General features: G+C 53.5%; 10 protein-coding genes across 10 annotated transcripts; 7 read left to right on the top strand and 3 right to left on the bottom strand.

Annotated features, from left to right (window-relative positions):
• Window positions 1-74: 74 nt before the first annotated feature.
• BO86DRAFT_454785 (uncharacterized protein) lies at window positions 75-3200 on the top strand. The gene is made up of 3 exons (XM_025677074.1): window positions 75-337; window positions 520-2078; window positions 2136-3200. Exons 1-3 carry the CDS (start codon window positions 319-321, stop codon window positions 2955-2957), a joined length of 2400 nt encoding a protein of 799 aa, XP_025529568.1. The 5' UTR covers window positions 75-318; the 3' UTR covers window positions 2958-3200.
• BO86DRAFT_387508 (putative oxidative stress response protein Oxr1) lies at window positions 3175-4972 on the bottom strand. Its single transcript, XM_025671610.1, has 2 exons — window positions 3699-4972; window positions 3175-3613 (listed from the first exon to the last, which is right to left on the bottom strand). Exons 1-2 carry the CDS (start codon window positions 4853-4855, stop codon window positions 3469-3471), a joined length of 1302 nt encoding a protein of 433 aa, XP_025529567.1. The 5' UTR covers window positions 4856-4972; the 3' UTR covers window positions 3175-3468.
• A 430-nt stretch (window positions 4973-5402) lies between these two features.
• Window positions 5403-6776, top strand: BO86DRAFT_298844 (uncharacterized protein; the record flags this gene model as incomplete). The annotated part of the gene is made up of 2 exons (XM_025667430.1): window positions 5403-5602; window positions 5663-6776. Coding segments are annotated over 2 exons (1314 nt in total), but the record flags the coding sequence as incomplete, so codon positions are not given.
• Window positions 6777-6873: 97 nt separating this feature from the next.
• Window positions 6874-10164, bottom strand: BO86DRAFT_446779 (subtilisin-like protein; the record flags this gene model as incomplete). Its single annotated transcript, XM_025676546.1, has 5 exons — window positions 6874-7292; window positions 7404-7946; window positions 8437-8611; window positions 8675-8952; window positions 9037-10164. 5 exons carry the CDS (start codon window positions 10162-10164, stop codon window positions 7014-7016), a joined length of 2403 nt encoding a protein of 800 aa, XP_025529565.1. The 3' UTR covers window positions 6874-7013.
• Window positions 10165-11150: 986 nt separating this feature from the next.
• BO86DRAFT_358017 (Zn(II)2Cys6 transcription factor) lies at window positions 11151-12434 on the bottom strand (the record flags this gene model as incomplete). Its single annotated transcript, XM_025669724.1, has 1 exon — window positions 11151-12434. One exon carries the CDS (start codon window positions 12432-12434, stop codon window positions 11151-11153), a length of 1284 nt encoding a protein of 427 aa, XP_025529564.1.
• A 244-nt stretch (window positions 12435-12678) lies between these two features.
• BO86DRAFT_334584 (NAD(P)-binding protein) lies at window positions 12679-13765 on the top strand (the record flags this gene model as incomplete). Its single annotated transcript, XM_025668861.1, has 4 exons — window positions 12679-12783; window positions 12846-13066; window positions 13125-13471; window positions 13524-13765. Coding segments are annotated over 4 exons (915 nt in total), but the record flags the coding sequence as incomplete, so codon positions are not given.
• Window positions 13766-15740: 1975 nt separating this feature from the next.
• On the top strand, window positions 15741-19342 carry BO86DRAFT_31517 (uncharacterized protein). Its single transcript, XM_025668078.1, has 5 exons — window positions 15741-16666; window positions 16726-17406; window positions 17469-18155; window positions 18205-18654; window positions 18716-19342. Exons 1-5 carry the CDS (start codon window positions 16049-16051, stop codon window positions 19301-19303), a joined length of 3024 nt encoding a protein of 1007 aa, XP_025529562.1. The 5' UTR covers window positions 15741-16048; the 3' UTR covers window positions 19304-19342.
• Window positions 19343-19967: 625 nt separating this feature from the next.
• BO86DRAFT_31528 (putative tubulin-specific chaperone c) lies at window positions 19968-21831 on the top strand. The gene is made up of 4 exons (XM_025668085.1): window positions 19968-20345; window positions 20429-20589; window positions 20649-21377; window positions 21440-21831. The coding sequence occupies exons 1-4, from the start codon at window positions 20225-20227 to the stop codon at window positions 21644-21646; spliced, it is 1218 nt and encodes a 405-aa protein (XP_025529561.1). The 5' UTR covers window positions 19968-20224; the 3' UTR covers window positions 21647-21831.
• A 659-nt stretch (window positions 21832-22490) lies between these two features.
• On the top strand, window positions 22491-22935 carry BO86DRAFT_408232 (uncharacterized protein; the record flags this gene model as incomplete). The annotated part of the gene is made up of 2 exons (XM_025674332.1): window positions 22491-22790; window positions 22867-22935. 2 exons carry the CDS (start codon window positions 22491-22493, stop codon window positions 22933-22935), a joined length of 369 nt encoding a protein of 122 aa, XP_025529560.1.
• A 1304-nt stretch (window positions 22936-24239) lies between these two features.
• Window positions 24240-24845, top strand: BO86DRAFT_387500 (uncharacterized protein). Its single transcript, XM_025671609.1, has one exon. It carries the CDS (start codon window positions 24308-24310, stop codon window positions 24836-24838), a length of 531 nt encoding a protein of 176 aa, XP_025529559.1. The 5' UTR covers window positions 24240-24307; the 3' UTR covers window positions 24839-24845.
• The last annotated feature ends 200 nt before the right edge of the window (window positions 24846-25045 follow it).

The following is a 25045-nucleotide window of genomic DNA, read 5'->3' as shown; positions in this document are numbered from 1 at the left end:
CGTTGCCACTCGATGACGGCAGAAAACAACAGCAGCGGAAATCAAAACATTTTATTTTCTACTTCACTCCCAAGGCATCGCCTGCCATCCCACATTCATAAGTCGCAGTCAGTTGCAGTCAGCCTCCTGTTGACTGTTCTCTGCCACTGCTACGGAGTTTCTTACTCTCAGCAACACCAGTGACCTATACTCTTCCTACTTCTCTTGCATCTGCGTTGATCAACACCCCTGCTCCCCTAGCAACAGGATCTCCCCTCCCTGATATCATCCGAATAAACAACCTGTTCCTGTTGCTCCGACGCCCGGTCAGCTGCAGCCATGTTCATGCTCCGCAATGGTAAGTTCCCCTCATTCAGCTCTTGGTCTAGGCTCAGTATCAGACACTTCCACTTTCACTTTCCCTATTCACTTAACCCCACCATCGACCCCTCCTTCCCTCTCCTCCCCGGTCACCTCTTAATGTTAACCTCATCCTTCCACCATCACATGCTAACTATCCAACCTTTCTCTGCTTTTCAGTGAGCAAGTACCTCTTCGGAGACACTTCCAAAGAATCCATCATCGAAATCCCTCAGGGACAACTGTACCTTGTCCGCCCCCTATCACCCAAGGGATACTCGGAGCTCATCTTCAAGGACGCCGCTGCCTCCATCAGACGCACCGGGCAAGAATTTCAATACCAATTAGTGGTTCAACGAGCCTACGAGGAAGGTGAAGAGGAGCTTGCTGAAGACGACGACGAACCGGGCAGTGACAGCTTGGATAAAGACGAGAAGGTCTTCCTGCTCGACCAAGCCCTGCACTTCCGTTCCGAGGTCCGTGAAGGTGGTGCAAAGATCCTGGCCTGGAGAGACCTCAGTGGCGACGTAGGTGATCTCTTCGAGTTTGTCTGTGACGCGTCCGTACCCGCGGACAAGGTTTCTACCTTTGAGTTGGCCGCCCTTCAGTGCCAGTACGAGCGAACGTATCGACGGAGCGCGCAGGGTGCTACTCGGGAAGAATTGCAAGAGTTCTCATTCCAAGAGGAGAGGCCCATCCCGTCAGCAAGTCCCATCTCTTCACCCACCAAGTCTCGTGACCACTCCATCGATTCTCCCGACGCAGCGACTGCCATGGCGAGCGACGTGGAATATTCCAAATCCAAGGGCCTCATCAAGCCCGTTGCTCAAGATGAATCGACTGTTGCTCCGCCGTCGGCTGCGCAACCCGAGGCTCGGGAGATTCTCGCGCAAGAGAAGGCCGAACTGCATCTCTTCGATTTCCCCACTGGAACCTTTGTACAGCAAGATGCCAATATTACCGCAACGGTCTCCGAGGTCGGTGACTGGCAATACTGGCTCCAGATCAGCGGAGACGATAAGGAATGGCTTGGCCAGGCAGTCGTCGCTGATATCAACCCTGTCTTCAACTTTGAATATTTGTCCTTCATCTTCAACGCCTACAGCGAGGATGGTTCGGCCTACTCTTGGCTCCTGCGCTTCCACGATCAACAGACGGAAGAGAGATTCCAAGAGGGTCTTATGCAGGCGCTGTGGGAACAGCTGAATGAAATGAAGTGGGCCAAGGTCAAGGAGAATGAGAAGGAGTATGTTTTGGACGCCTTCCAGGATCTGACCATGGAGGACGCTGAGGAGCGCGAAGCCGAGGCTGAGGCCGAGGAGGAAGAGGAGTCTGAAGAAGAGGACCAGGATGACGGCCAGCGTAGCGAGCACTACGACTCCGATGAGGAAGACGACGATGTGGTGACCCGTGAAGATGACGGCAATGTCAACTCGCAACTGGCCGTCGGTTACAAGCACGACCGCTCGTTCGTTGTTCGTGGTTCCAAGATCGGCGTGTTCAAGCACACCCCCAACAACAATCTCGAATTCTCAACCAACATCTCCAAGGTTGAGACTCCTAGTGGCAAGCTTTTCAGCCCGAAGAAGGTCATGTTACATGCCGAAGACTCGAACATGATCCTACAGAATAGCGATGATCCCAACTCGCTCTACCGCATGGATTTAGAGTATGGTAAGATTGTGGACGAGTGGAAGGTGCATGATGACATCCCTGTCCACACCTTTGCCCCGGAGAGTGTAAGTCAACTTCCACATTACTACCTGTGACTTGACGATCGCTAATCGTTCGCCTAGAAATTCTCCCAAATGACTTCCGCCCAATCTTTCATTGGTGCCTCGAAGAATGCTTTGTTCCGCGTTGATCCCCGTGTGGCTGGAAACAAGCTGGTGGAGTCTGAGCTGAAGCAATATGCTAGCAAGAACGACTTCTCCTCCGTGGCCACCACGGAGAAGGGCTATATTGCCGTCGCGTCTAACAAGGGCGATATCCGCATGTTTGACCGACTTGGTATCAATGCCAAGACTCATATTCCTGCGCTGGGCGAGCCCATTATTGGTCTCGATGTGTCTGCCGACGGTCGCTGGGTCTTGGCTACGTGCCGAACCTATCTCCTGCTCATCGACGCCCTGCAGAAGGACGGCAAGAACGAGGGCAAGCTAGGATTTGAGCGTTCCTTCGCCAAAGACTCTAAGCCGCAGCCGCGTCGTTTGGGTCTGCAGCCCGCTCATGTCGCCCAATTCCAGCACGAGACCAAGAAACCCATTGCTTTCACTCAGGCTCGCTTCAACACGGGTGTTGACTCCCAGGAAACATCGATCGTCACCGCTACCGGTCCTTTCATCATCACCTGGAGCTTGAAGAAGGTCATCGCTGGCCGCAAGGACCCCTACACCATCAAGCGGTACGGCGAGGAAGTCATGGCAGACAATTTCCGCTTCGGCTCGGACAAGAATGTCATTGTTGCGCTTCCCAATGAAGTCAACATGGTGGCCAAGAAGAGTCTTCTTAAGCCGACGCGTGAGAGTATTGCTGGTCCGTTGCCCATGACTCCTCGGCGCCGTACCCAGTGGGGTAGTCGCCTGGGCCGGGACGACATTGTCAACTCGCCGTACTGATGCTGATTTGGTGGTTTTCTGTTTCGATTTATTGCATTGCATACCCCTTGTGTTATACCTTTTTGAGTCTATCCCTTCTATACGCTGTGTCAATATTTCTGCTTGGACTTCACGGATTGTAATGTCTTGCTGGAATCCTCTGACACTGGGATTGGGAATGGCGAATGATACGACGATGATACTTCTCTTAGGTAGCTCTATGTAGTGGTAATCAAAGTACACGAATTACGAGATGACGATGGATTATCCGAACACTGGCCACAGTACTGTAGTGGGCGCTGCCCTATACTAATTCCGGATGGGTATTCCATCCGCCTCGCGCCCACCAAACCCCTTTGCTGATTCCAACCACCTTGCCGGGTCAATGTTCAGATTATTAGAGACCATTCTGCCCGCAGATCATGATCCCCCCCTTTCTCAACCAGCAGCAAGCAATCTTCAAATGGCCGAGTTGTCTCAAGAGACAAATATACCTATTACCAAGACAGGGGGCTCATTTGCGCACCCTTCCCTAGGAACCGACATACCAAACCTCTACACCAAGGATATCGAACTTGACGCCTTCATCCGAGAGCGGCTCATTGCCAAAGGTCTGCGACGCGGCACTGACACCTTTCTCCAAGCTCGAGTCCACCCAGAGACCGTAATGCCCATCCCTAGACCAAGCACCGGTCTGTTAACACATCCAGAATAACAATTCGCACCTGACAAACACATCAGGAAGAAGAGATAAGAACTCACCCGCCCCCGAGACTCAAGAACCCGGTCTCACAGAACATCATATAATCATTGACCCCGCTGTAGGGGAACGCCTTGAAGCGGATCTGCTCCGGCGTGGCCGTCCCACTCCTACTCTGTTGTCCGGGATGTTGGAGGCTGCTACTCGTCGCCCCCGGAACCGATAGACTATCGTTGCGCCGGGGCAAGGGACTCCGACTCCGCAGGGTGGTCGACCGGCCGGCGTGCGTAGTATCCGCGCTAGGCGGTAAGGGGAGCCCGGCGCGTTCGAGCGCCTCCCACGCGGCATCCTCGGGGGTGGGATCGTTGTTCTGGGGATTGTTGTTGATGGTGGACATCGACTGCAGGAGTTGGGCGGTCGAGGGCGGCTGCAGCACCGAGGCGCGCCAGAGGAAACATTCGCCGGTGCCGAAGTAGTGCGAGTCCGGGTGCGGGGGGTCGGTCATGTAGGCGCCGAAGACGGCGCCGCTGCTGTGGGGACTGGTGTTGTTGTTTGTGGGTGTTGAGGAGGTGGTGGATGGGGACGGCGAGGCGTCGCGGATGATCAGGACGTAGCCCGCCCGCGGGCTACGCTGGGAGATGGCGCGGCAGTTCTCGTACAGCGTCGACAGCGAGGCGCCGTCGCGTTCCAGGCTGTAGGCCAGTCGCCAGGTGTCGCAGAGTTGGAGGCGGGCGGGCACCAGCAGCCGGATCTCTTCGGCCAGCGAGCGCGTGAGTAGGTAGTCTTCGTTGTTGGGGGGCTGGTGACTGTCTGGGTCGGTGAGGGTTAGTGGGGTGAGGGGCGGTGGTTGGAAGGGCGAGGCGGTTCGGATGGGCGTGAAGAGCGTGTTCGTTGCGGTGGATGCGTCGGCGGGCGTTGTGTTGGAGTGCCAGGGGCGGCGCATCGTGCTGTCCTTCTTCTTCTTGTTGTTGTTGTTGTTGGTGGTGGTGCTGTTTTTGGTGGATTGCGGGTCGGTGAAGCGGCGGTAGAGGCCTGAGACGACGTGGGTGACCGGGTAGGAGAAGTAGGAGGCGGCGGATTGATGGAGGGAAGAGAACCGCTGTTGCTGCTGCTGCTGGTAGTGGTGGTGATGCTGGGTTTGTTGCTGTTGTTGCTCTTGGGGCTGGTCGAGAGGTCGAGGGGAAGAGGAAGTACTCGAGGACAGCGAGTATGACGACATGCGGGCGGAGATGCTCAGGACTTCTTGCAATTGACGTGGTGGGATTGAACGAGTGTCATAGATTGATTCAGAAAGAGTCAGATACTGACAAGAACTATGGGGGGGGGGGAAGAGGAGGGGCCAGACGAGAGAAGGAGGAAGAGGAAGAAAGTGGAGGAGAGAAGAGGAGAGAGGGCGGATGATGATGATGAGGTGTGAACAAGATAAGGAGTCTAATCAATCAATCAATCAATCAATCAATCAATCAGCCCACTCATACTTCTAGATCAGACTCTTACACTTTATTTCCACCATCATTCCATGCTTCCATGATCATTCCATACACCCAATCAATAAACTCTGTACAGCTATTCTATCCAACAATTGGGGGCCACCATTCGCCATGTTCCACTTTGTACTGTTACACACCAATTGATTGTCTCCGCATCTTTCTGTACTGCAAAATATCTTCCAAGTTCAATCGCAACCTCCCCCCACTACAGCTCTACACATCCATTGAGCTTCACCCCAACACTGCAACATGACAGACTCTCCGCCTCCTCCCTTGCAGCATCCTGCCTCCAACACCACTATCTTTCTCGATCAACCGCCCAGCTGCCTGCAATTCAGCCCCGCAATCCCCGACTGCTGCATCATCGGCACCTACTTGCTGTCCGAACAGAAAGACGAAACGAATGACGCCAACATCCAACAAACCAAGACCGGGTCTCTGCAGCTCTGGCGCATAAACCCCTCTACGAACGAACTGTGAAATTCTCTACACCATGCCAGCATCACCCCAAGAACGAGACAACTAACCACATTCAGCACTCTCCTCTCGAAACTCCCTCTCCCCTACGCAGTCTTCGACCTCCACTTCCACCCTCGCGACCCCTCCCTCCTCTCCATCGCAACAAGCGCAGGCTCCGTCGCCTTCTTCCGCCTCACGCCGGGTGAAAATGATGACCAACCGCCCACCCTGGCCCATCTCCTCACGCATTCCGTCCACGAAGACCCCTCCATCCCCGCCCTCTTCCTCGCCTGGACGCCCTCGACCTGGCCCTCCCTAACCCCCGGTACCAATACTGACAACACTCCCCTCGACGCCTTCGCCGTGACCTTCTCCGACAGCCTCACAACCATCTTCCAATATACCCCCGGTCCCGACCCCGACTCACCCCCTCAGATCGCGGAACTCGATTCCTTCCCAGCCTCGCAAGCCATCGAAGTCTGGTTCGCCGCGCTCGCGACCTTTCCCAACGCCTCTTCTTCCCAGCAGCAGCAGCAGCAAGCGCAGCAACAAATCCCCTACATCTTCACAGGGAACGACTTCGGCGCCCTCCACACCCGCCGCTACGACACCAACCGGACACCAACAATCTCATCATCAGAGACAGACCCTCGGCCCCAACAACTCTCCGCTCTTCTCGACCATCACGACCGCGGCCGCCACCACACCGCCGGCGTAACCTCCATCCTCCCCTTGCCCATTCCCCTCCAAGATGACAGTCCCGTCATTCTGACGGGGAGCTACGACGAGTCTTTGAGAGTGTATCACGCTACTCGACGCGGGGAAGTTCTCGCGGAGATAGGGCTGGGCGGAGGCGTGTGGCGGCTGCAGCTTCTGTCGTCGTCGTCGCCGTCGTCGTCGTCATCGTCTGTAGCTGGAGAAGCAGACGGATGGACCGGTCTGGTGTTGGCGAGCTGCATGCACGGCGGGACGCGGGTCGTGCGGGTGCAGTGCTCCGCGGAGTCCGGATGGGAGATGGAGATCTTGGCGGAGTTCAGGGAGCATGAGAGTATGAACTATGCGTCGGATGTGTGGAAGCCTGTGGGGGGGTATGAGCTACCTGTGCGCAGCGACAAAGCGGGAAAGCAGGAGCAGGAGATCCTCTGTTTGTCGAGTAGTTTCTATGATCGGCGGGTCTGCCTGTGGCGGGTCCGGGTATAGATACAATAACGATGTCGATAAAATCATAATGAATCATAGTCTTTGATGTATACTGCAAGAGGAACCCATCTCTCCTCTGCAAGAGAAACTCGTCTATCCTCTGCAGGAGAGAAAGAATAGAAAAACTGGCATACCAAATCGATATCTCATTATAATGATGCAGACAATACAACCCCCAACCGCCAGGTCTTTGTCTAAGTACACCACCCCTCAAAAAACACGCCAGACTTAAACAATCGTCTCCAACTCGCGCGCATACCCGATTGCATTCTCAATGATCGTCCCACTGGCCACCAGGATATCCTTCTCCGAGCGGGCAGCCGCCTCCGGCTCGACGGGGAAATAAATCCGGCCATCCCGCAGCACCCACCCCCGCTGCTGGGCGAACTCGATCACCGCGCCCTCGGAGTCCATGAAGAGCAGGTTCTTGGCGTTGGAGATGGGCAACGACGGGTATGCCTTCTCGGAGCAATCGGCGATTTCACTGCGGATCGTACCCACGAGGACCTTGACACACGACAAACATTAGCAACACGCGCACACACACACACAGCCCACCGCATCTCAATCCCCCAAAGACGAGGACCGGGGGAAGGGCAAAAGGGGGGAAAGACAAACACTCGAAAACAACCCGAAATCCTCGCCCGGCACCCGCTCCGAATTCGTCTCGCGCCACACCTTGTCATAGCTCCCTTCCATCAGATTCCGCTCCAGCTCCACGGGGTACTTGATGAAGGGGTCGTCCTCGACGCTCCGGCCCTGCAGACTGGCCTCCTCGACCAGGCCCTCCAGCACCGTGTGGAAGCTCGTGCTGTCGCCCATGCTCAGCAGGAGCAGCAGGTACAGGCCTGTGATCTTGCTGCGTTGGCTGCTGCTTTCCCGAGAGTCGCGCTCCAGATCGTAGAACGGCTGCAGCTGTTGGTAGTAGCGCGTGAAGCCGGGGGCGTCGGTCTGGCGGATCGCGGCGAGGGCGCCGAGTTCGAGGATCTCGCGGGCCAGCGGGAGCAGGTCCCGCGGCGTGGTCGGGGTCGGGATCAGGGCGTTCTGCTGCAGGAGCGTGCGCTTCGCTTGTGTGAGGAGGGTGGTGGTCTTTTCGAGGTCGTGGGCGCTCAGGCTGCTGTGGAGCGAGGTGAGAAGGGTGCGGAGGTCGGGGGTGGCCATCTTTGGTGATTGGTTGGGGCCGTGTGTTCGGGGGGAGGGGAGGGGGGGATAGGGGAGGGGGGCTGGGCGTGAGGGTTCGAATGGTCGGTGGTGGAGCTGTAGATGGTGATGAGGATGGGTGAAGTCAAGGTTAGGATTGAGTTGTTGTATCGTTGGATGAGGGTTATAGGCTGATGGACCAACGTTGACGTTGATGCTTGGAACTGCCGGGAAGAGCTGTCCCCGGGCGGTGAGAGGCAGGTCACGTGGAGTGCTTAGAGCATCTCACCCGATTGGGAAATACCTACAGGACCCCGGGCCTGGCAGGGCATATAGTTGTCCGTTACTATAATAGGATGGGTAGGAGGAAGTTTGTTAGATTTGGAGGAAGAATGACTGGCTAATGCAACTAAGCTTCCAATGCAAGCTCCAACAGAGTCTCGTAGTATGGTGTTCCCAGCCCCGTCACGGGGTCCCAGCCGGGAGTCGCATTCCACCCGGCATACGGAACTTGCGCTCCAGTGGGTTCGTCACAACCAACCGATCCTCCATCGACGATATCCGTAAATCCCCTCTGTTTAAGCGAGTACAACCATGGATTCAAGAAGCCCAGTGTGGACTTGCCTTGCTCCAGACGCGCTGCATTCAGTCGAGAGATTATGGCGGCAAAGACAGGCGCCGCAGCACTACAAATTCCAGTCAATCCTGAGTTCGTAACTAGCGGCAAAAAAAAAAAAAAAAAAACTCACCTGGTACCCCCAGTCTTCATCCATTCACCATGATCCCGAAGCACAAAATTATTGGCCTGGGTAGAGACATCAGGGATGCCGCGTCCCTGTGGATTGTAAAGCCCTTCATAGATGTTTCCCAGGCTTTGCAGATAGCTGGTGACATCCGCATCCTGATAGGAGGGTCGAGTGAAGATATCCGAGAAGCCGCCTCCTGAGAAAGATATGGCAGACTCGGGATCCATCCCTTCCGTACCGCCCACCGACGTGACAAACGGACACGACGCTGGGAAGACGGGCTGGAACCGAGTCCGACGTGTACCATCATGGGTCATACATGTATCTCCAGGCCCCCAATCACCACTGCTGAAGATGACAGATACTCCCCGGGCCCCCAACTGCGCAAAGAGGTTGCAGACAGCCTCTGCGTATGCCGCAGGTACAAAGGGCTCTTCTTCCCCGTAGGACGTGCTAAGAACCGCGGGGAGATCTTTATCTGGTAGGTCAAGGAGGTAGTGCAGTTGCTCGAGATAGGGCTCATTCGTTGAATCAGCTCTGGTCAGCATCCCGGACTCTTGCACCATCGGCCCACGCCCTGCAGTAGTATAGTACACAGCTGACGCATGGTAGGACAGTGATAGAGCGTATTGGATGTCAAGGGCAGCCTCGCTAGACGGACTGAGCGAGTGCTGTAGATTACGCCCACCATTGATGGACACCACGGAGAAGTTGGCATCGGCCTGGTTCGGGGCATACTCTGCAAGGAATTGCTCCAGGTCGTCATACCGTGCATATTCCTCCAAGAAGCCCGAGACACCCAGCCGGTTGCGTGGGTCGGGTATTATCTCGGTATCATTGATCCCATAGAGCTGGCGCAGACAAGCGGGAGTCACTGTCCTCGAGCAATTGCCAGCGAGGTCTTCTGCAGTGAGCGCGACAGGCACGAAGGTTTCCGGACTGTCCTGGGCTTGAGGAGATCCGAACCGTGTTGTAGGCTGAATAAGCTGGACAAACGGACGAACATCCTCTGGGACGGAGTATGCGAGCGTTCGGATTGTTGTTGTCTGTGTCCTAGAGTGGTAGAAGTGGCTGAATTGCGTCTTCATCATCGACTCTGCCTGCGATAATGGAATAGTGAACGCAAGCCAGTCGCCTCGATCTTCGATGGACTCGGCCGGCACATGTTCCCATTCTAGCCATGAACGGACTTTGGCAGCAGCCTGCTCCGAAGGGCGCATAGACGCCCGGAGCTCCTCTCTGGTTAGATGGCGGCCATATTCGGGATGGCCAGGAGTTGATCGCGCTATCACCTGCTCCTCAAACTGAGAGACGTTGGACCTGCGCATCGCCAACCAGAATCTCGTTGGGGTTGATGTTGCCGGACCAGACTGTCGCATCCACCCATCTGGAACATTCTGCAGCTGGTCCACGACAAGGTACCTGTCTGCAGGAATAGCGAGTGTAGCGGTCCCACAGACCAGCACGGGCAAAGCACCCAAGATGATCGGCATAAAACGCGGCCACATCCTCGCGATATAGCATAGAAAGCGCGCGGTATAATCGAAGAACTGTACCCACGTGGCTCATTCAAACCCCGGACCTCACATGGCTTTTGAGTCATCGAGTGGATGGCCGATCTCTTCTGCTCTTCCGTAATTTCCCAGTGACGATTACAACTAAGCTTTCTTCCGCATGGCGTCCGACGAGAGCTATTCCCTGTCAATTGCAGAATAAGCTCAAGCCTCAACCAGAGTCTGGGTCGATCAGTCCTTCAGCATGGTCAAGTATATAGAGTCTCTGATTGGTGTCAGCAAGGTTTACTCCGCGGAAACCTTCGACAATAGACACGTGTTTGGTCCGCTGGCCAATCTATTGTTTGGCTCCAAATGTCTCCTCGGCAAAAGTTGTTCGATTTTCTGGATCGCTGTGGTCATTGTGTCTCTGACTGTGATGGCGACCTCTGGGATTGGGCTTGCACGCTGACAATGAAGCTTCTGGAAACTGCAGTATTGGGTAGCGACGGATCAGACGGGAGCGTAAGGCCAATCGTCTGCGCCTTTGCCGTTTATTGAACACTGGCTGGGGAACCTTGAAGCTCTATTGAAGACCAGATGGGGCGGAGCCATTGATTGAGACCCGCTTCAAGCGATCCGCTAGTCCTGCTCGGGACCCTGTTGTTGCCTCAGGCCATAAGGTTAGTTGTCGGATCTTTGTCCCAGTCCCAGTGGTACTGTATCAAAATCCTACCCAGACATGTGAAGCTTTCTGATTCCAGGGAAGCGAAATCACTTGGATCACGGTCACATTGGAGTGATGAGCTGTGGGCTTTGTGTTCTATCAAAACACCTGCTCTTTAGTACAAGGAAGCCATTGTATTTGTATTCGAGCATTTATTGAGGACACTCACTCACTGATTTGCCAAGTACGCCAATTTCAAGGACTTTCTGCACTAGTGTGAGCATTCTTCATGGTGGTTCTGAAATTCTCTCAATAATTTTCAAGTGAAAGACATGACCGAAACTTTGCTACGACTTGGTTCGCAAAGGGCGAGTATGATTTGGACTCGATTATCAGCACTGCAGCTCAAAACGCGTCGAAGAGCCAGAGACTCTTGATAGGCGCGGTCAGTGATCCACCAGACGTCTGCTTGGCAGAGAAGCTCCAACCAAAACATCAGGAGCAGCAGCGCCCGTTCATCCCGCTCAAGCAGAAGATCCCGGTATGTTGCAGAGATCTTAGGCCCGAATGACAGCAATGAGTTAGTGCTGTGGGCATTTACCTCGTATCGCTGCAGCATGGGAGCGATGACGCTTAAGGGTGCATAATATGGGTTATTGTCGGGACGGCTACCGGTAGTGACATCACATAGATCTTCCAGCGCACATCGCAGAGTCTGAGACAAAGGCAAATCTTGCCGAGTAGCGGGCGGGACTTCGAACACATGCAGCTTCTGTCTTTCATTTTTCAAGCGCCAGAAGCCTTGCTGCGGGCTTTGTTGCATCACTCTCGCCAAGTAGCCTAGTCCACCTTGTACAGACAGCCAGCTGAGGTAGTTTACCCTAGCCGTTGCAGTGGGCTGAAATACCCAAGATTCGTATGGCGATCTCTCATGTGAGGCGAAGGAGATCATGTTTAGGAGAAGCGCGGTGGCATAGACAGCGTCTAGCTTACTCAACACTCTCGGGTGCTGCGCAAGCTCTTCCCTAAGCAAGCGTGTTGCTGTCTGCGTATGAAGCCAGCACGCCTTTTGGTACCCGGTGCTTGCAGGCTGCAGATGCTGCAGATGTCGAGCCGAAAGTGCTAGAAGAGCATTATGAAGCATCGGAATGGATGCGCAGTTGGGTAACAGAAACCGATTGAATATCTCTTTGCCAACTTCAGACGTTAATGTTGCATCAAGGCAGCTGTCAGTATGCCGCAGAAGATATATTAATTTGGGTGCTGGCGAGAGTCCACCAGGAAGCCAGGATCCGGTGAGATTCAAGCGGTTGTTGACATGACTATGATTGCCTACCGCATGGCCTGCCCAGCCAAGCTCGTGATCTTCCAAGCTAGCCTGATTGCAGGCAGCATGCGGGTCACCATACACACACAGCGTCCGGCGCTGGCAGCATCTGCGGCAGCTGGGGCGATTCTCGTCGCATTTGACTCTGCTGCTCTTGCACGCTTGGCAGCCTCCACGGGACTTGGTATGGGACTTTCGAGACAAGCCTCGCTGTTGGGACTGTCTCTTGGGTGCGGAACTAATGCGAAATTTTCTCAATCCGGCCGTGATATCCATTGGGCTTTTGAGGGTGCGGGCATTGAAACACATACGGATTTAATGGACATACTCAGTAGCCTAGGTCTCAGCGCTGCAACGGGTACTTCGAGCCTAATCCCAAAAAGGCAATTTTCGTATCTCGGAGTGGAGCAGTCATGACATGAGAACTATGAGGTCCGAGTCTTTGCTATAAGTTCGAGCTTTTGTCCTTCGCAGATATTTGTTCTTCACGAGGGCTTTACTGACCATACTGAATGATACAATGGTTCGTGTTGCTATCGCTGGAGGCCATGGCGGTGTTGGCCGCACAATTCTGGAGGTGTTGGAGGAATCTTCCGAGCACGAAGCTCTTGTCCTATCCCGCAAGGTTGGATTCATCGCATGTTTTGTTCTTCTTCTAGGTGCTTCGTTACTGACAAGGCTGAGTAGTCCGATGGTGATGGCGGCAGAACAATTCAAGTCGATTATAGAAGCGTTGACAAGTTGTTTGCTGTGCTAGAAACACATCAGATCGACACAGTGATCTGTTGTTTTGCCGTGGAGGGAGAGTCTCTGGCGATATCGCAGCTGAACTTGATCCAAGCTGCCATCAAGTCCAAAGTTACGCGGCGATTTGTTCCTAGTGGCTTCGCCATTCCGTATCCTCAGGAGTATGTTCCGCTAGGATGACCCATACTTTTACGTGCCATATAAGCTGATGGCTCTTAGTGCCGTGGAGCTTTTGCCGCAACTTGCGGACTATTTCAAAGCGATTGAGATTCTTCGACAGTCTGGTCTCCAGTGGACCGTCTTCCTCAATGGCATCTTTCTTGACTACTTCGGGCCATCGACGCTCAAATCATACCTCAAACCGAATGTCTTCGTTATAGATATGAAAAACAAGATAGCAGGAATCCCCGGAGATGGTGAAGCTCCAATCACATTCACCTACACCTTTGACCTGGCCCGGTACGTCGTTTCCATGCTTGACATGGAAGACTGGCCCGAAGAAAGCCGTGTGATCGGCGATACTGTCACCTGGCATGAATTCGTCCGGCTGGCGGAAGAGATCTGCGGTGAGTCTGTTTTTCGCTTTCTTTGAGAGTCCTTTCTAATTTGAGCCACCAGATTGTCGATTCGATATCCATTATGACAGCATAGAAAAACTCCGGGGGTTCGAGATTACCGAGTTGCCTGGACATCGAGCCCTGTATCAACATTTTTCGAAGAAAGCCTTCCAGTGGTTCATGTCAACCTTCGAACTCTATACCGCAAACGGCACGTCCTGCATTACGACCCAAGACTCGTTGAATAAGCTCTTCCCCAGCATCCAGCCGCTTACTGTGCGAGACATGCTGAGCAAATACTGGAGTGATGATTGAAGAGGTCAATGGGTCCATGTGGGTGAGCCACTACGCTGGTCGGGTGCGAGCAAATCGACGTGGCCTCTGAACATGATTAGAAGCCGGATTTGTCTCGAAAAGTTGTTTGGCGATCCGGGGGAAGCTCAGATTGTTCATTTTGGAGGAACAATGTTGCGCATGATTTGGAATATTAGTGTCCCTAGATGCAACTAGTAATAATTTACCTGCTGGATTTGTAGGCTCACATGTCTGGATCGTGCCATGAGAAAAGGATAGCTGCTTAGACTATTCTGCCCAAGGTTGTATGCTGTGGTATGCCAATTAGCACGCTAGATAAATACGTAGGTGTTGGCAGTGATGGCTGGTGTTTGCACGGAAGCCCACCGGAAATGGGCCTATCCAGTGGGTCTTGCGAGCGGAAAATGATCCGTCCGCCGCAGTGCTGGGGTCTAGAACGGGGCTGTCAACCCTATTCCGTTCCAGTTCCTCATTGTTCAGTAGAGCCGTGATTTGGTTGTAGACATTGACTAGTCGCTCTATCTTCTTCCTACCTTATACTCTGTAGTGTGTGGAACAATGGGTTGGATGCGCATCGGACCGTCTAGCTGCATGTTGCATTCCATACCCTGTCATCTGTCACCGGATAAACCAGACCCCAAGGACTTCTGGCGGTTCCAAAGCGGGTCGGTAAGCAGGATGACATTGGATAGTGCAGGGGCCACTAATTGTAGGCCGGCCGTACGGACCGTGGGGTCCAAAAAAGAAAATCCACGGCGTGATGTGCCTGAATGAGGACGGATGGCCGAGGATAGACATGTCATACAGTCAGAGACCAGTGTGAAATGGCGGGGTAGGCCGATGTCCTTCTTCACTGGGGCGAGTCAGCATATTTCTTCGTTGGCGCACAGCATTACTCCGTACCTAGTAGTTTGTCTTGGACCCCAAAGTCTAGTTCCTTTAACCGAGAAAAAAACCCCTGAAATTCGGGTAATGCGAGGTATCCTGATGGTTGGGTCAGCAATTAAGAAAAAAAAAATAGGATGCATGATTCACTTGTCTTCTGAGGGTGGGAAAAGGTGCTGTACTCTGTAAGTGTACAGTACAGGTGTAGATAGATGGTGCCCAGTGGGTTGGCAAACTTGGCACGGACCGGGAACTTAACAACCCACCACAACTCACTCAGGCACGGACTTCCTTGTCCTTATCTGCTCCCCCTCTTGACACACACACATCGTTGATTGCTTGTCTCCCAATTATGGAGGTATTCTCTCCGAATCGCAATTGTCGGACCCATCATGATGAATCTTACTGCTGGCTTCATTATCATTCATCCTCCATTACTTAGCCACATCCCCATATCAATTTGAGAAACAATACGCCAAACACCTATTGGATCGGTAAGTGTCATGTCAAGGGTGTCCTTGAATGTCAGTCTTTCTAATAGATTGATTTATCATCCTTAGCTCATCGAATTAAAAATCAGTACCACTCGACCATCGCATCAATCATCTTAATAAGTCTCCTTGCAAGAATCATTGAGAATTGATTTTCCCACTAGTTCTCGTCTGCATGCATTCACCCACTCATCACCTCCACGAGGATCCGGAGAGTAATGATCGTCTCCGTCCTCGCAATGGTACCAGTCCATCTGATCCTCTCTTTCAGCTTCCATGCTGAGTTCGTTATAATGATTACGATCTCCCGTTGAAAAAGACTACTACCGCTTCTGTATTAGTCCAACCGACCGCCTAACGACAACACCAGCCTGTGAGGCTGGGGCGCTTGCAGCCCGTGCCATTAGCGGGCCTGAAGGCAACGGACAAACCACATGTAAGACAGACACGCAGCCTCGCATATCCATAAGCTGGAACCCCGACTAGACCATCTTCCAACTTGACTACCGCAAATTGGAGCTGCACCACCTACATAAGACACTTTTTGACTCTAGCACTGCTTGCGATTCGTCCTAATCGGTCCCGGTCACCTGGCAGAGAGTGGACAACGGCTGCTGCACTCTGTTGCTCAGTCTGTCGGTCTCTTGTGCTTCTTACTTTCCATTTTCACTCACACTCCTCTGCCTCTCTGCTATTTTTTTCGCCCTCCACCAGCCCTGCCCGAGTAGGCTCCTACTACGCCCGCTCTCGACGATCTGATCTCCGCTTCTGGCCCTCATTCCCGCTCTCTGCTTCGTCTTCGTCTTCTACCCTAGCCGCCTGCGAACCCGCTCCCCTCGAATTCGACTTGGCTTGCTCGCTCTTATGTCCGAGGCTTGTCACCCCTGTTTCCTCCATGTCACATCCACTGGTGGCAGCCGTGTGGGAACAGCTAGGGCGCCGTGATCTAGCGAATATCCTTCGCGAAATTATCGGCGAACATGTGCTAGACATCGCGGTATCTCAGCCGGACGGCCAGTCCGCCTCCATCGAACCACTCACCCGAACCGTTTTCTGGATAAAGACCATCTTCGATGCGCAACGAACCTACCTTCAGGGCCTGGCGAGTGTCCACGAATGCCACCCCTACTTCCTTCCTTACCTACTGCCATCGGAGACGGTCTTCTCGACATTGATGTACCTGCTGAAGGTGAAGCTAGAGCTTTTCCCTTGCAACCGGCCAACCGATCCAGAACTCGTCGGCTACCGACATCTGATCGCGCATACTCTACTCGCTGGTACTCGAGTCCTACTGCTGCGCGGAGAATCCATTAACACTGATAAGAAGTTTCGGTTCGAAAAAGCGATGCGAGCTGCCTGGCGGAACTCGGACCTTTCAAATGTTGAGCGGTTCCTCATTAGTGATCTCCTCCCCAAAGCAATCGACTCTATCGGCTCGACTGAGCTGTCAGCGACCCAGACACTTACAATCGATCGTGGAAAACCCTATCTGCCGTCGTTCGCCGCAGGGCTGGTAAGTGCGCCTATTCGACTGCTGTTCTAATTCCAGAAGGAGGCTCACGGCGTCTGCAGTATCCAGTTTCGGGGGCGCCGGAGACCCTCATCACAGACCTCCTAACAGGACTTATGAAAAGTAATGCCGACCAACTGGTTTCCTTCAATTTGCTTCTCGACGTCCTCTGGGCAGTAGATTCTGCCCTCATCCAGTGTCACATAGATCGCCGTCGGATTTCCCAAGAGCAAGGATATACGAGTTCCGCAGCGCTAAAGGTAGACGAGGCCTTCAAACAAGCACAAGAAGTCAAGAAGAAGTTGACTCGAACGGTACTGGCGGCCTACGATGATGAATTCAATACGGCGCCGCTTCAGGTATTCGCCACCACTATTCTAACGCAGACGGCCGATGATAGTCCTCCGCTACAAACACGAAGGATTCGAGATACTTGGTCGCAGCTCGCCCGCATTCGGGAATCATGGGAACGGGCCCTGGGCCAATTCGTTCGGTGGCTCATCAACCGGCGGGTACAGATGTGGGATTGCAATGGTGAACTCGAAGCATTTTCGCACGACTATCAACAGCATTTGACCCAATGGTTGCAAAACTCATCGGCCGCCGACTTTGACCCCACGGCACCGATCAAAACAGGCCGTTCTAGCACGGCAGTCTACGTCGTCAACTGCCCTGCGGTGCACCCTGTGCCGGGCGCAATGTTGGAAGAACAATTGAGAAGCCATGATCGAAAGGCTTATGAGGTATGCTATGCACCCAACAATCGAGGCTAGGGCTAGACACAGATGCTGATATTTTTCGTTAGCAATTCCAAGGAAACCCCGAATTTCTGACAATGGATGTCACATGCCCTCTATGTCCTGGCAAAGCCCGTATCCAACATGCTCGTATGATAGAGCCTCTCGAACAGGTTTCTGACGCCCTACACCTCTTCTCGGACTCGGACGGTGAGGGACAGCCGTCTCTTCCAGACTCTGCTTCTCGAGCGACCACTTCATGTTCGAGCTCGCTCAGCCATTCTACAAGCCACTCATCCCGTCTTGACTCGGTGGAGATAGTGAAAAGTCCGACCTCACCAACACCTCCTGTGACAGCTGTTTCGAAAGCAAATGGCAAGACTCCTAGTGTCACAACGTCAGAAATCTTCAACCCCGTCTTGTCGCGAAGTCGGACCGACCAGTCATTTGACAAGCAAGCGATCAAGACTCTTTCCCGTGATCTCAAGAATGTGAAGATACCTTTCTCGAGCGGGACTTCACTCTTCCGAAGAAACTCCTCGAAAGGGCAGCAGTTACCTCGCCAGCCCCGGTTTTGTTTCTCAGCCACCGGGAGCTGTCTGCTCTTCTGGGGTGCCGGAAGTAACTGGGTCATGCGATTTGAACTAGGCCAAGGCGAGGGCAAAAAACCGAAGAGTCACAAATATGACATTCCGGGCGTGCAACAGGCTGCAGCAGGAGATCAACGATGTGCCGTCATCGCTTCAGTAGGACAGGTAAGTAACTTGCATCATTGAATTCGAGCCAGTGCTGACAGGAGCCCAGCATTACGAGCTCCTTGTTTTTGAAAACGACAGTGATATCCCAGAAGCCTATTTGACTATCGAGACTGATCATCAATCATTACCAATTAGTTGTATGGTCATGTCTCGTAACGATAGATATGTTGCCTTCACACTCAGAGACCAAGTTCGCGTCTATGAGATTTGCACCAGGACTATCCAGAGAGTCTCCCTCGGCAGTGGAATGGACCGCGTTTCGGACTTGGGCAACCGATCCTTGATGGGCTCGTTTTCTGGTGCTAAAGAGTCTGGCTTCGAGGCCCAGCGACAAGAGGCCGTGATCGAAAGGAAGCTTCAATTCTCTGCCGATGGCAAACACTTTGTGATTGCTACCCATCTGGGTGATCACTATGCTTATGTCGACGTCTGGAACTGCACGTTCCAGCAATGGAATATAGTCCCTGATAGCTCCAAGTCCTTCAAGCTTCCTTCTGTGCGTCTGCCTGTTTAATCCTATGACCTCTGGCATTTCAAGGCTTACTGACAACTACCAGTGGACGACGAATGATGGGGATTTGACTGGCGTGTACTACGATAGCTCTCATCATGCGGTATTATTGACCGCATTCTTCGGCAAGGAATATCCCTTGTCATTTTCCATGACAGACAACAAAATCACCAATGATCCGTTCAGTACACGAATCGTACATGCAGCACAGTCACCATCCGGCTCTCGCTTTATAATCGCAAATGGCATGTGCGATATCTATCTATGCGATGCGAAGGCCTCTGGTGGTATTAATCGTTCCCGGTTGAAAAAGGCATCGTACAAGATGAATCCAGCGGTATTTCGGCCCGGACAACTCGCACTGGCGTTTCCCCAGGAGTATGAAATGTTAGCCTTCTGGGTGAAGACGGGAAAGTTGATGCTGAGGACCGTGCGAATGCAGGGGGGCATTGAAAGCGTCAGTGATTATGACCTGCGACCCGACTATGATCGGCTGGTAGTCGAAAGACCGCCTGTTGCCGACTTTCAAACACAACGCAGACGGCATTCACTATTGTCGCATGAACTGGTGGCGGAGATCGATGGCCTACCCTCAATACCTCGGCCAGACCTACCCGAGCTGTCATCCACATAGGAAAAGATTGACCGAGGGTGAGGTCTGAGTTCGGGGAGTCTGTACGTTCTATGATGTCGGCGTTAGGTATCTGATCTCTAGCGCTGCAGACAGCGTATGTACTTATGTGTGATGAGATATAATATACAATAACTAATCAAAATAACTAACGTGAACATACACAACATACAGCATCCAATGCATGCCACCTTGCTACCCACCTTGCTACCTGGTCGTAGATGAGTGGTGGCCTGACTTTGCCCCAGGCACCATGACCCCAAAGGGGGATAGTGCGGGGAAGCGGAGAAGTTTATCGCCGGGCCCCGATTGTAAGCGACGTCACCACCTGGTCTTCTCCTCATCAGACAACGAGCAACACAACCTGGAAGGAAAGTTAATGCTCCAGCTGCACCAAGACATCGGGACAGTCACTCAAAGCTTCCGTGTGGTGAAGATTCTTTGAAGTTGGATCGAGGTGGGTTGTTACTATTTTATTCCATTTGCTCTGAGTAGCTTGAGCTTCCCCTCAGATTGCCACTAGTGGATCGCGCCGGCTGATCGACCCCGGCCATGAAAAAACGCCCCGGTCGAGGTGGACTGACTTAGCTGCCTGCCATTCGCATCGGCCTCCTGGAACTGACAATATTCCCTTGATTTTAGACTCTTATCCTCTGTGTCGAACCTAGGCGAAATATCTTCGTTCCCCCAGTGAAGTTGCGTTGAGAAAGCGACCCTTCAACCCCCATATCCTAAACCGGCTTGGGAAGCAGAAGATCGGTCGACGTCATCAATACATTTCTTCTTTCTGTCTCCAATTCCTCCTACGGGGATCTCCCCCGCTATCAATCTGCAACCTTCAGTCTCCCTTCCCCTTTCTTCCTCTGTTCCTTTCCCCCTTTTCTTTCATCCTCCCTTCCCATCGATCGTACCTCTGTATTCACCATGTCTATGCCTGATTTCGATACCTCTCGACGGCCGTCTCAGGCCGAGAACCAGACGATCCTCAAGTCCGAGATACCATTGAAGGAGCGATTTTTCCGCTATTTTCAGCATGAAATCACCGGTATGGCTTAACCGATCTAATTGATGTCCTGCGAATTGGCCTTCTGGCAAGGGGAGAGAGTCTGACACATGTGCTTGCTGCAGCCCTTCAGGAACAGATGGATCGGTTGGCGGATACATCCCTGATAGGGGGAGAGCGGGCAGATGCAACCGATCACTGTCTTGCCGGCATTGCGCGCTTGTCCAATGAAGTCAAAGATGCGGCTAGCTACATTCCCACCTACGATCAGCGGATATACGCCGAAGTAAGCTATTGCTTTATGTCGATGGTGAAAGTGCAAGGCTGATAGACAGTTGTATACAGGCTATCAAAGCGCTGCAGGACAAACTAGTCGAAACCCGGGCTGCTGTGGAACCGCGCCCCAAGTTCAGTTTCAAGACTAAGAAGAATTCCTCGGCTATCTCTCTCTCTGACGCGGCACAAATGGCTGCGCAGGTACGCAGTATCCCCGGATTTGCCTCGCCCGGCTCGTCCTCCGTGGGCTCGTCCGCTGCCCAAACCCCGATGTATCCGTCAACTCCGCTCAATGAGCCCGACAACCGGCTTCATCTTCTGCAACGGCCGGAGATTGCCCCCACATCGATTCCAGCTATCCCGGTCGACGAGGGAGCGGATGATAAGCTCAAGCCGCCGGAGCAGCCCCATGGGTTTGCAGCCACCGCTATTACCTCCGTGTCAGTGAATAACCATCACAACCTCCACATCATGCTGCCATCCTCAGGGTCTACAGCCAACGTACCCGCATCTATCACCTCGCTGCGCCATTGCGTGGTCGACATGTCAATACCGACCGTCAACGGCAAACCTTACGCTAGTCTCACCGCAAAGAATGTGAAAGAGAGCCTTCTGGTCTGCGGACAGATCAATGGTCCCGCTCACATCACCGACGTGGAGCATAGTATCCTCGTGGTGGATTGTCGCCAGTTCCGTATGCATAATTGCTCCAACGTGGACGTCTACCTGAGTGCGTCCAGCAATCCTATCATTGAAGACTGCACCAATATCCGATTCGGTCGGATACCCCGCATCTATGTGAGTATCTCCAGAGCACTTTCCTTGCCGTGAACAATACTCTAACCACCTCCGACAAACAGACATTGAACCACGATCGGCCCGACGACGAAGACCGCTGGAGCGAGGTCGAAGATTTCAAATGGATCAAGCCGGAGCCAAGCCCTAACTGGAGCCTGCTCGATCCCGAGGATGCAGTTCCTGAAGAGGTTTGGGCGGAGATTGTGCCCGGAGGCCCCGGCTGGTCTTTGGAGGATATTTTACGTGCCATTAACATCTCAAAGGTTTAAGATATTGGGGCGTGGGCATGGGCGTGGGTCGTGAAAGAATCAGGAGCGTGAGGCGTCGGGGAAATTTACGAGAAGTTCTTTTTCGTTCGTATCTGACATTTGGTTTTATTGCATGAACGTTTTCTCCATGGAGAGGGTGATCTATACAAGGGAAGAAATTTGGCGCCCTGGACAAGCACTGCGCTTCTCGCAGAGACTGACGACGGTGGGATTTGCCTCATTTGTCATTTGGTGTGGTGGTCAGCATGGTTGCTTGCTTGCTTGCTGCTTTTCCTGCTGGCCTTAGTGCCGATATCTGATATCTCTGCATGAGACTTCCATTTACTCTCCAATTCTAATCTCACCTCCATTTTACTTGTTTCATGGTTTATGGCATCTGTGGTGATAGATGACCGGTTTCTATATCTGAGGCGTTGGGTTTCACGCCCCAAGCGACTGGGTTGCGTGCCACCAACGGAAGCGCTCGTCTGCAGCCACCGCGTGATACTTCTGAACAGTGATGCAAATACAGCTTCTATGCTAATATTACATGCAGTACAAGGCGGTATACATGACACATCACAAGCTAAATGCTTAACTATCTGTTACCAGGTAGCCAGCTGCGTCCACCAGTGGGCCGTCGAGTATTTGTATTCTGGTTGGCCAGGCAGGTAGTGAGGGTGCGAATCATCGGCAAGGAAGAGTAGGTAAGGAGTTCGAGGGACTTGCTTGGTGGTGCATCTCGAGGGCTTTATCATACCGGTGTGAGTACAAGAACAGAGTCTGGATTAGTTATACTTCGCGACAGAAAAAGAGATACGCTGAGGCTGTTTCCACCACAGTGAATTCCGCACTTTTCGAATCCATGACCAGACTGCATAAATCGTGGTGGCCATTCCACCTATATCTCTGGGCGGTGGTGCTGGTGCTGGTGCTGGTGCTGGTGCGGCTGCCGGCCTGTCACTGCCATATACCGAATACAACTGCAGGAGACCTCAACCTCACCCTCGGTCTTGGTCTTGCTCCCAAACTCTCCAGCGGAGCAGACATCTATCTACGCGGGAGCGTCGAGTCCGACCGCCTCGCAAGGCGATACACCGACTTCGACCGTCCCACCTTCGCCGCTATCGTCGCTGTAGCCTCCACCAGGGATGTCGTGGAAACCGTACGTTGCCGGGTTTGCGTGTGTCCTTGCCCGAAGCATCGGAGTGCAATTTGCTGATTGATGATTTTCTCGGTAGATTCAATCTGCCAAGGCCCTGGTGGAAGAGGTCGTGCTGGCGGAGACGGCAGCGGCGGGGTTGGTCTAGTTGGGGCCTAATAGTGCCGCGGTGCGGTTTCTGGCGCGGTGGCTTCCGGCTGCGTTGTTGGTATGTTTTCTGTAGTCTTTTCCCTACGTTGTTGGCTGGGTTGTGGCTGGGATTTAGTTGTGGTGTGGTACGATGGAAGGGTTAATAGTCTGGCTGGATCTTTTGGTGGTCAGTGCTGACGCAGGGCTTCGTGTAGGACCGCTTGATGATGAACGGTCAGGGTTTGGATGAGCTGACCAAGAGCCTGGAGGCTAAGAAGTAAAGTGAAGTGAAGAGGAAGACTATCGATTGTCCACAGTGATAGTCTAGGCTACATAAGGGAATGGTGACGGTGGTAGGGAGTACAGAATGAAGAAAACAGGGACGTGAACGAAGACCAAATATGATGTAGAGTACAAAGTGCAAAAGCTGGATGAAGCCCCTTCAGCATCCGCCGTAGATCGGGCCCGGCGCGCTGCGGGGCGGCGGGCCTTCCCGCAGCGCGGCGAGCTCGGATGGCGCGCCGCCGCGTCCAGCCCGGCCGCGGCGAAAAGCAAGTAAGTACATACTCTGGGAATGGGAACCAAGGATGCGGTGGTTGTAGCAAATTGTGATATACTAATTTAGCTCCCCCGGTATCATGTACCAGTCTCTGTACTCTTCACCCATACAATAATGATATAATACTGGATAGGCGCATCAATAAGTTTCTATCTTTCTATCTCAAATCCCATTATAAGGCTTACCTGCATGATACATGTACACTCATAGGGCGTGGACAGCAGGGCTTCCTTTTTACTCAGCTATACTTAAGCTAGATGTAGATGTGAAAAGGTCAGTAGTCAGGTAGACACGTATCAATCATTCCCTACTACTACATATCTATCTATATCTGTTATTTCACTAATCTAGATAGAAATTTGGGACTATTCTACTCAAGATCATTCAAGTGGGCTTAGGATCCGTCTATTTAAGTATATTATCTCTCTTTTCTTTCGTTGATATCTCTTTTTTATTTTCCTACCTTCCTATATCAATGGTTTTGGATGCACAAGGCAAGGCCCATGGCACTGTTATCTCCTAGTTCAGTGCAGAACGCTGTACAACAAGCACACAAATCTCAACGGCATTCAACCCTAGCACCTGTTACCACCCCGCATCACAAACCTCAACGACAATTATCCGGCGACCGCGGCGGCGGCGGCTCCCCAAAGCCGCAAACCATCGGACAAACCATATCCGCCAGGGTATAAACCGGCTGGAAGTCAGGCAACGCACCCACCACCAGCCCCAGGTCCCCCTGCGCCCCTCCACTCTGCCCCTCCCTCCGCTGCAACACAACACAAAGACTCGTCGTAGGAAACTGCTCCCCAGCACTACACACGAAGAAAAAATGGTGCCACTCCACCGCCACCTCCTCAAAGCCAGACACCATCCGCACCTCACGCCGCAGCGCCTGGAGCGCGACACGTTCCCCGTGCTCCAGCTCATCGCACCACTGCAGCCGCGCCTCCACGCGCAACGTACAGACCTGCCGCATCGCGCGCACCTGCTCCACCCACCCCGTCTCATAGAACCGGAGCCAGTCCGGCAGCGCCGCGCGGAGGTTCCGCGCGTGCCAGGCGCGGTTCGCGCCCAGCCGGATATGCAGCGTGGCGAGGGCCGGCAGATGCTGCTGCATCCAGGGGAAGAGGGCCTGCCAGGGGACGAGGAGGTCGCGGTGCACGCGCGCGGTCGCGAGCGCGCGGTCGTCCCGGTTCGGATGCCGCAGGGCGCCCGTCGCCATCCCGCAGTCCAGGTAGACGTCCAGCCAGAGCTTGAGGTGGCGGATGCTGCCGTGGACGGCGGGCGGGAGAGAGGCGAGGAAGGCGAGACAGCGCGCGGGCGAGGCGTCCAGCCAGATGCGGTTACAGCTAAAAACTAGCGGCAGGGTTTCCGCGCGCACGCGCTGGCTCGTCCGGAGCAGGCCCAGGGTCAGGCGCGGGCGCGGTCGGCGCGGCCCCCCGCCGCCGCGCACCGGGCTGTAGGGCGTCGCGTCCCACCAGCGGTGTCGGCGTTGGCTGTAGCGGATCCACAGGGCTCCTCCATCGCCGTCGTCGCTGTTGTTGTTGTTGTTGTTGTTGTTGTCGAC

This window comes from Aspergillus japonicus (assembly GCF_003184785.1).
Source record: "Aspergillus japonicus CBS 114.51 unplaced genomic scaffold BO86scaffold_12, whole genome shotgun sequence".
Lineage (NCBI taxonomy): Eukaryota > Fungi > Ascomycota > Eurotiomycetes > Eurotiales > Aspergillaceae > Aspergillus > Aspergillus japonicus.
This window is presented reverse-complemented; position numbering and strand designations above follow the sequence as displayed.

What these genes read in the sequence shown, in the direction of transcription:
- BO86DRAFT_454785 (XM_025677074.1), top strand. An exon ending in ACACCTTTGCCCCGGAGAGT is followed by an intron (nt 2,079 to 2,135) that starts GTAAGTCAACTT and finishes TCGTTCGCCTAG; the next exon opens with AAATTCTCCCAAATGACTTC.
- BO86DRAFT_387500 (XM_025671609.1), top strand. Translation starts at nt 24,308, where the DNA reads ATGGTGCCACTCCACCGCCACCTCCTCAAAGCCAGACACCATCCGCAC.
- BO86DRAFT_31528 (XM_025668085.1), top strand. Translation starts at nt 20,225, where the DNA reads ATGTCTATGCCTGATTTCGATACCTCTCGACGGCCGTCTCAGGCCGAG. An exon ending in ATCAGCGGATATACGCCGAA is followed by an intron (nt 20,590 to 20,648) that starts GTAAGCTATTGC and finishes AGTTGTATACAG; the next exon opens with GCTATCAAAGCGCTGCAGGA. An exon ending in GTCGGATACCCCGCATCTAT is followed by an intron (nt 21,378 to 21,439) that starts GTGAGTATCTCC and finishes TCCGACAAACAG; the next exon opens with ACATTGAACCACGATCGGCC.
- BO86DRAFT_387508 (XM_025671610.1), bottom strand. Translation starts at nt 4,855, where the DNA reads ATGTCGTCATACTCGCTGTCCTCGAGTACTTCCTCTTCCCCTCGACCT. An exon ending in TTCTTGAGTCTCGGGGGCGG is followed by an intron (nt 3,614 to 3,698) that starts GTGAGTTCTTAT and finishes TGCTTGGTCTAG; the next exon opens with GGATGGGCATTACGGTCTCT.
- BO86DRAFT_31517 (XM_025668078.1), top strand. Translation starts at nt 16,049, where the DNA reads ATGTCACATCCACTGGTGGCAGCCGTGTGGGAACAGCTAGGGCGCCGT. An exon ending in CGTCGTTCGCCGCAGGGCTG is followed by an intron (nt 16,667 to 16,725) that starts GTAAGTGCGCCT and finishes CGGCGTCTGCAG; the next exon opens with TATCCAGTTTCGGGGGCGCC. An exon ending in AGTCCTTCAAGCTTCCTTCT is followed by an intron (nt 18,655 to 18,715) that starts GTGCGTCTGCCT and finishes GACAACTACCAG; the next exon opens with TGGACGACGAATGATGGGGA.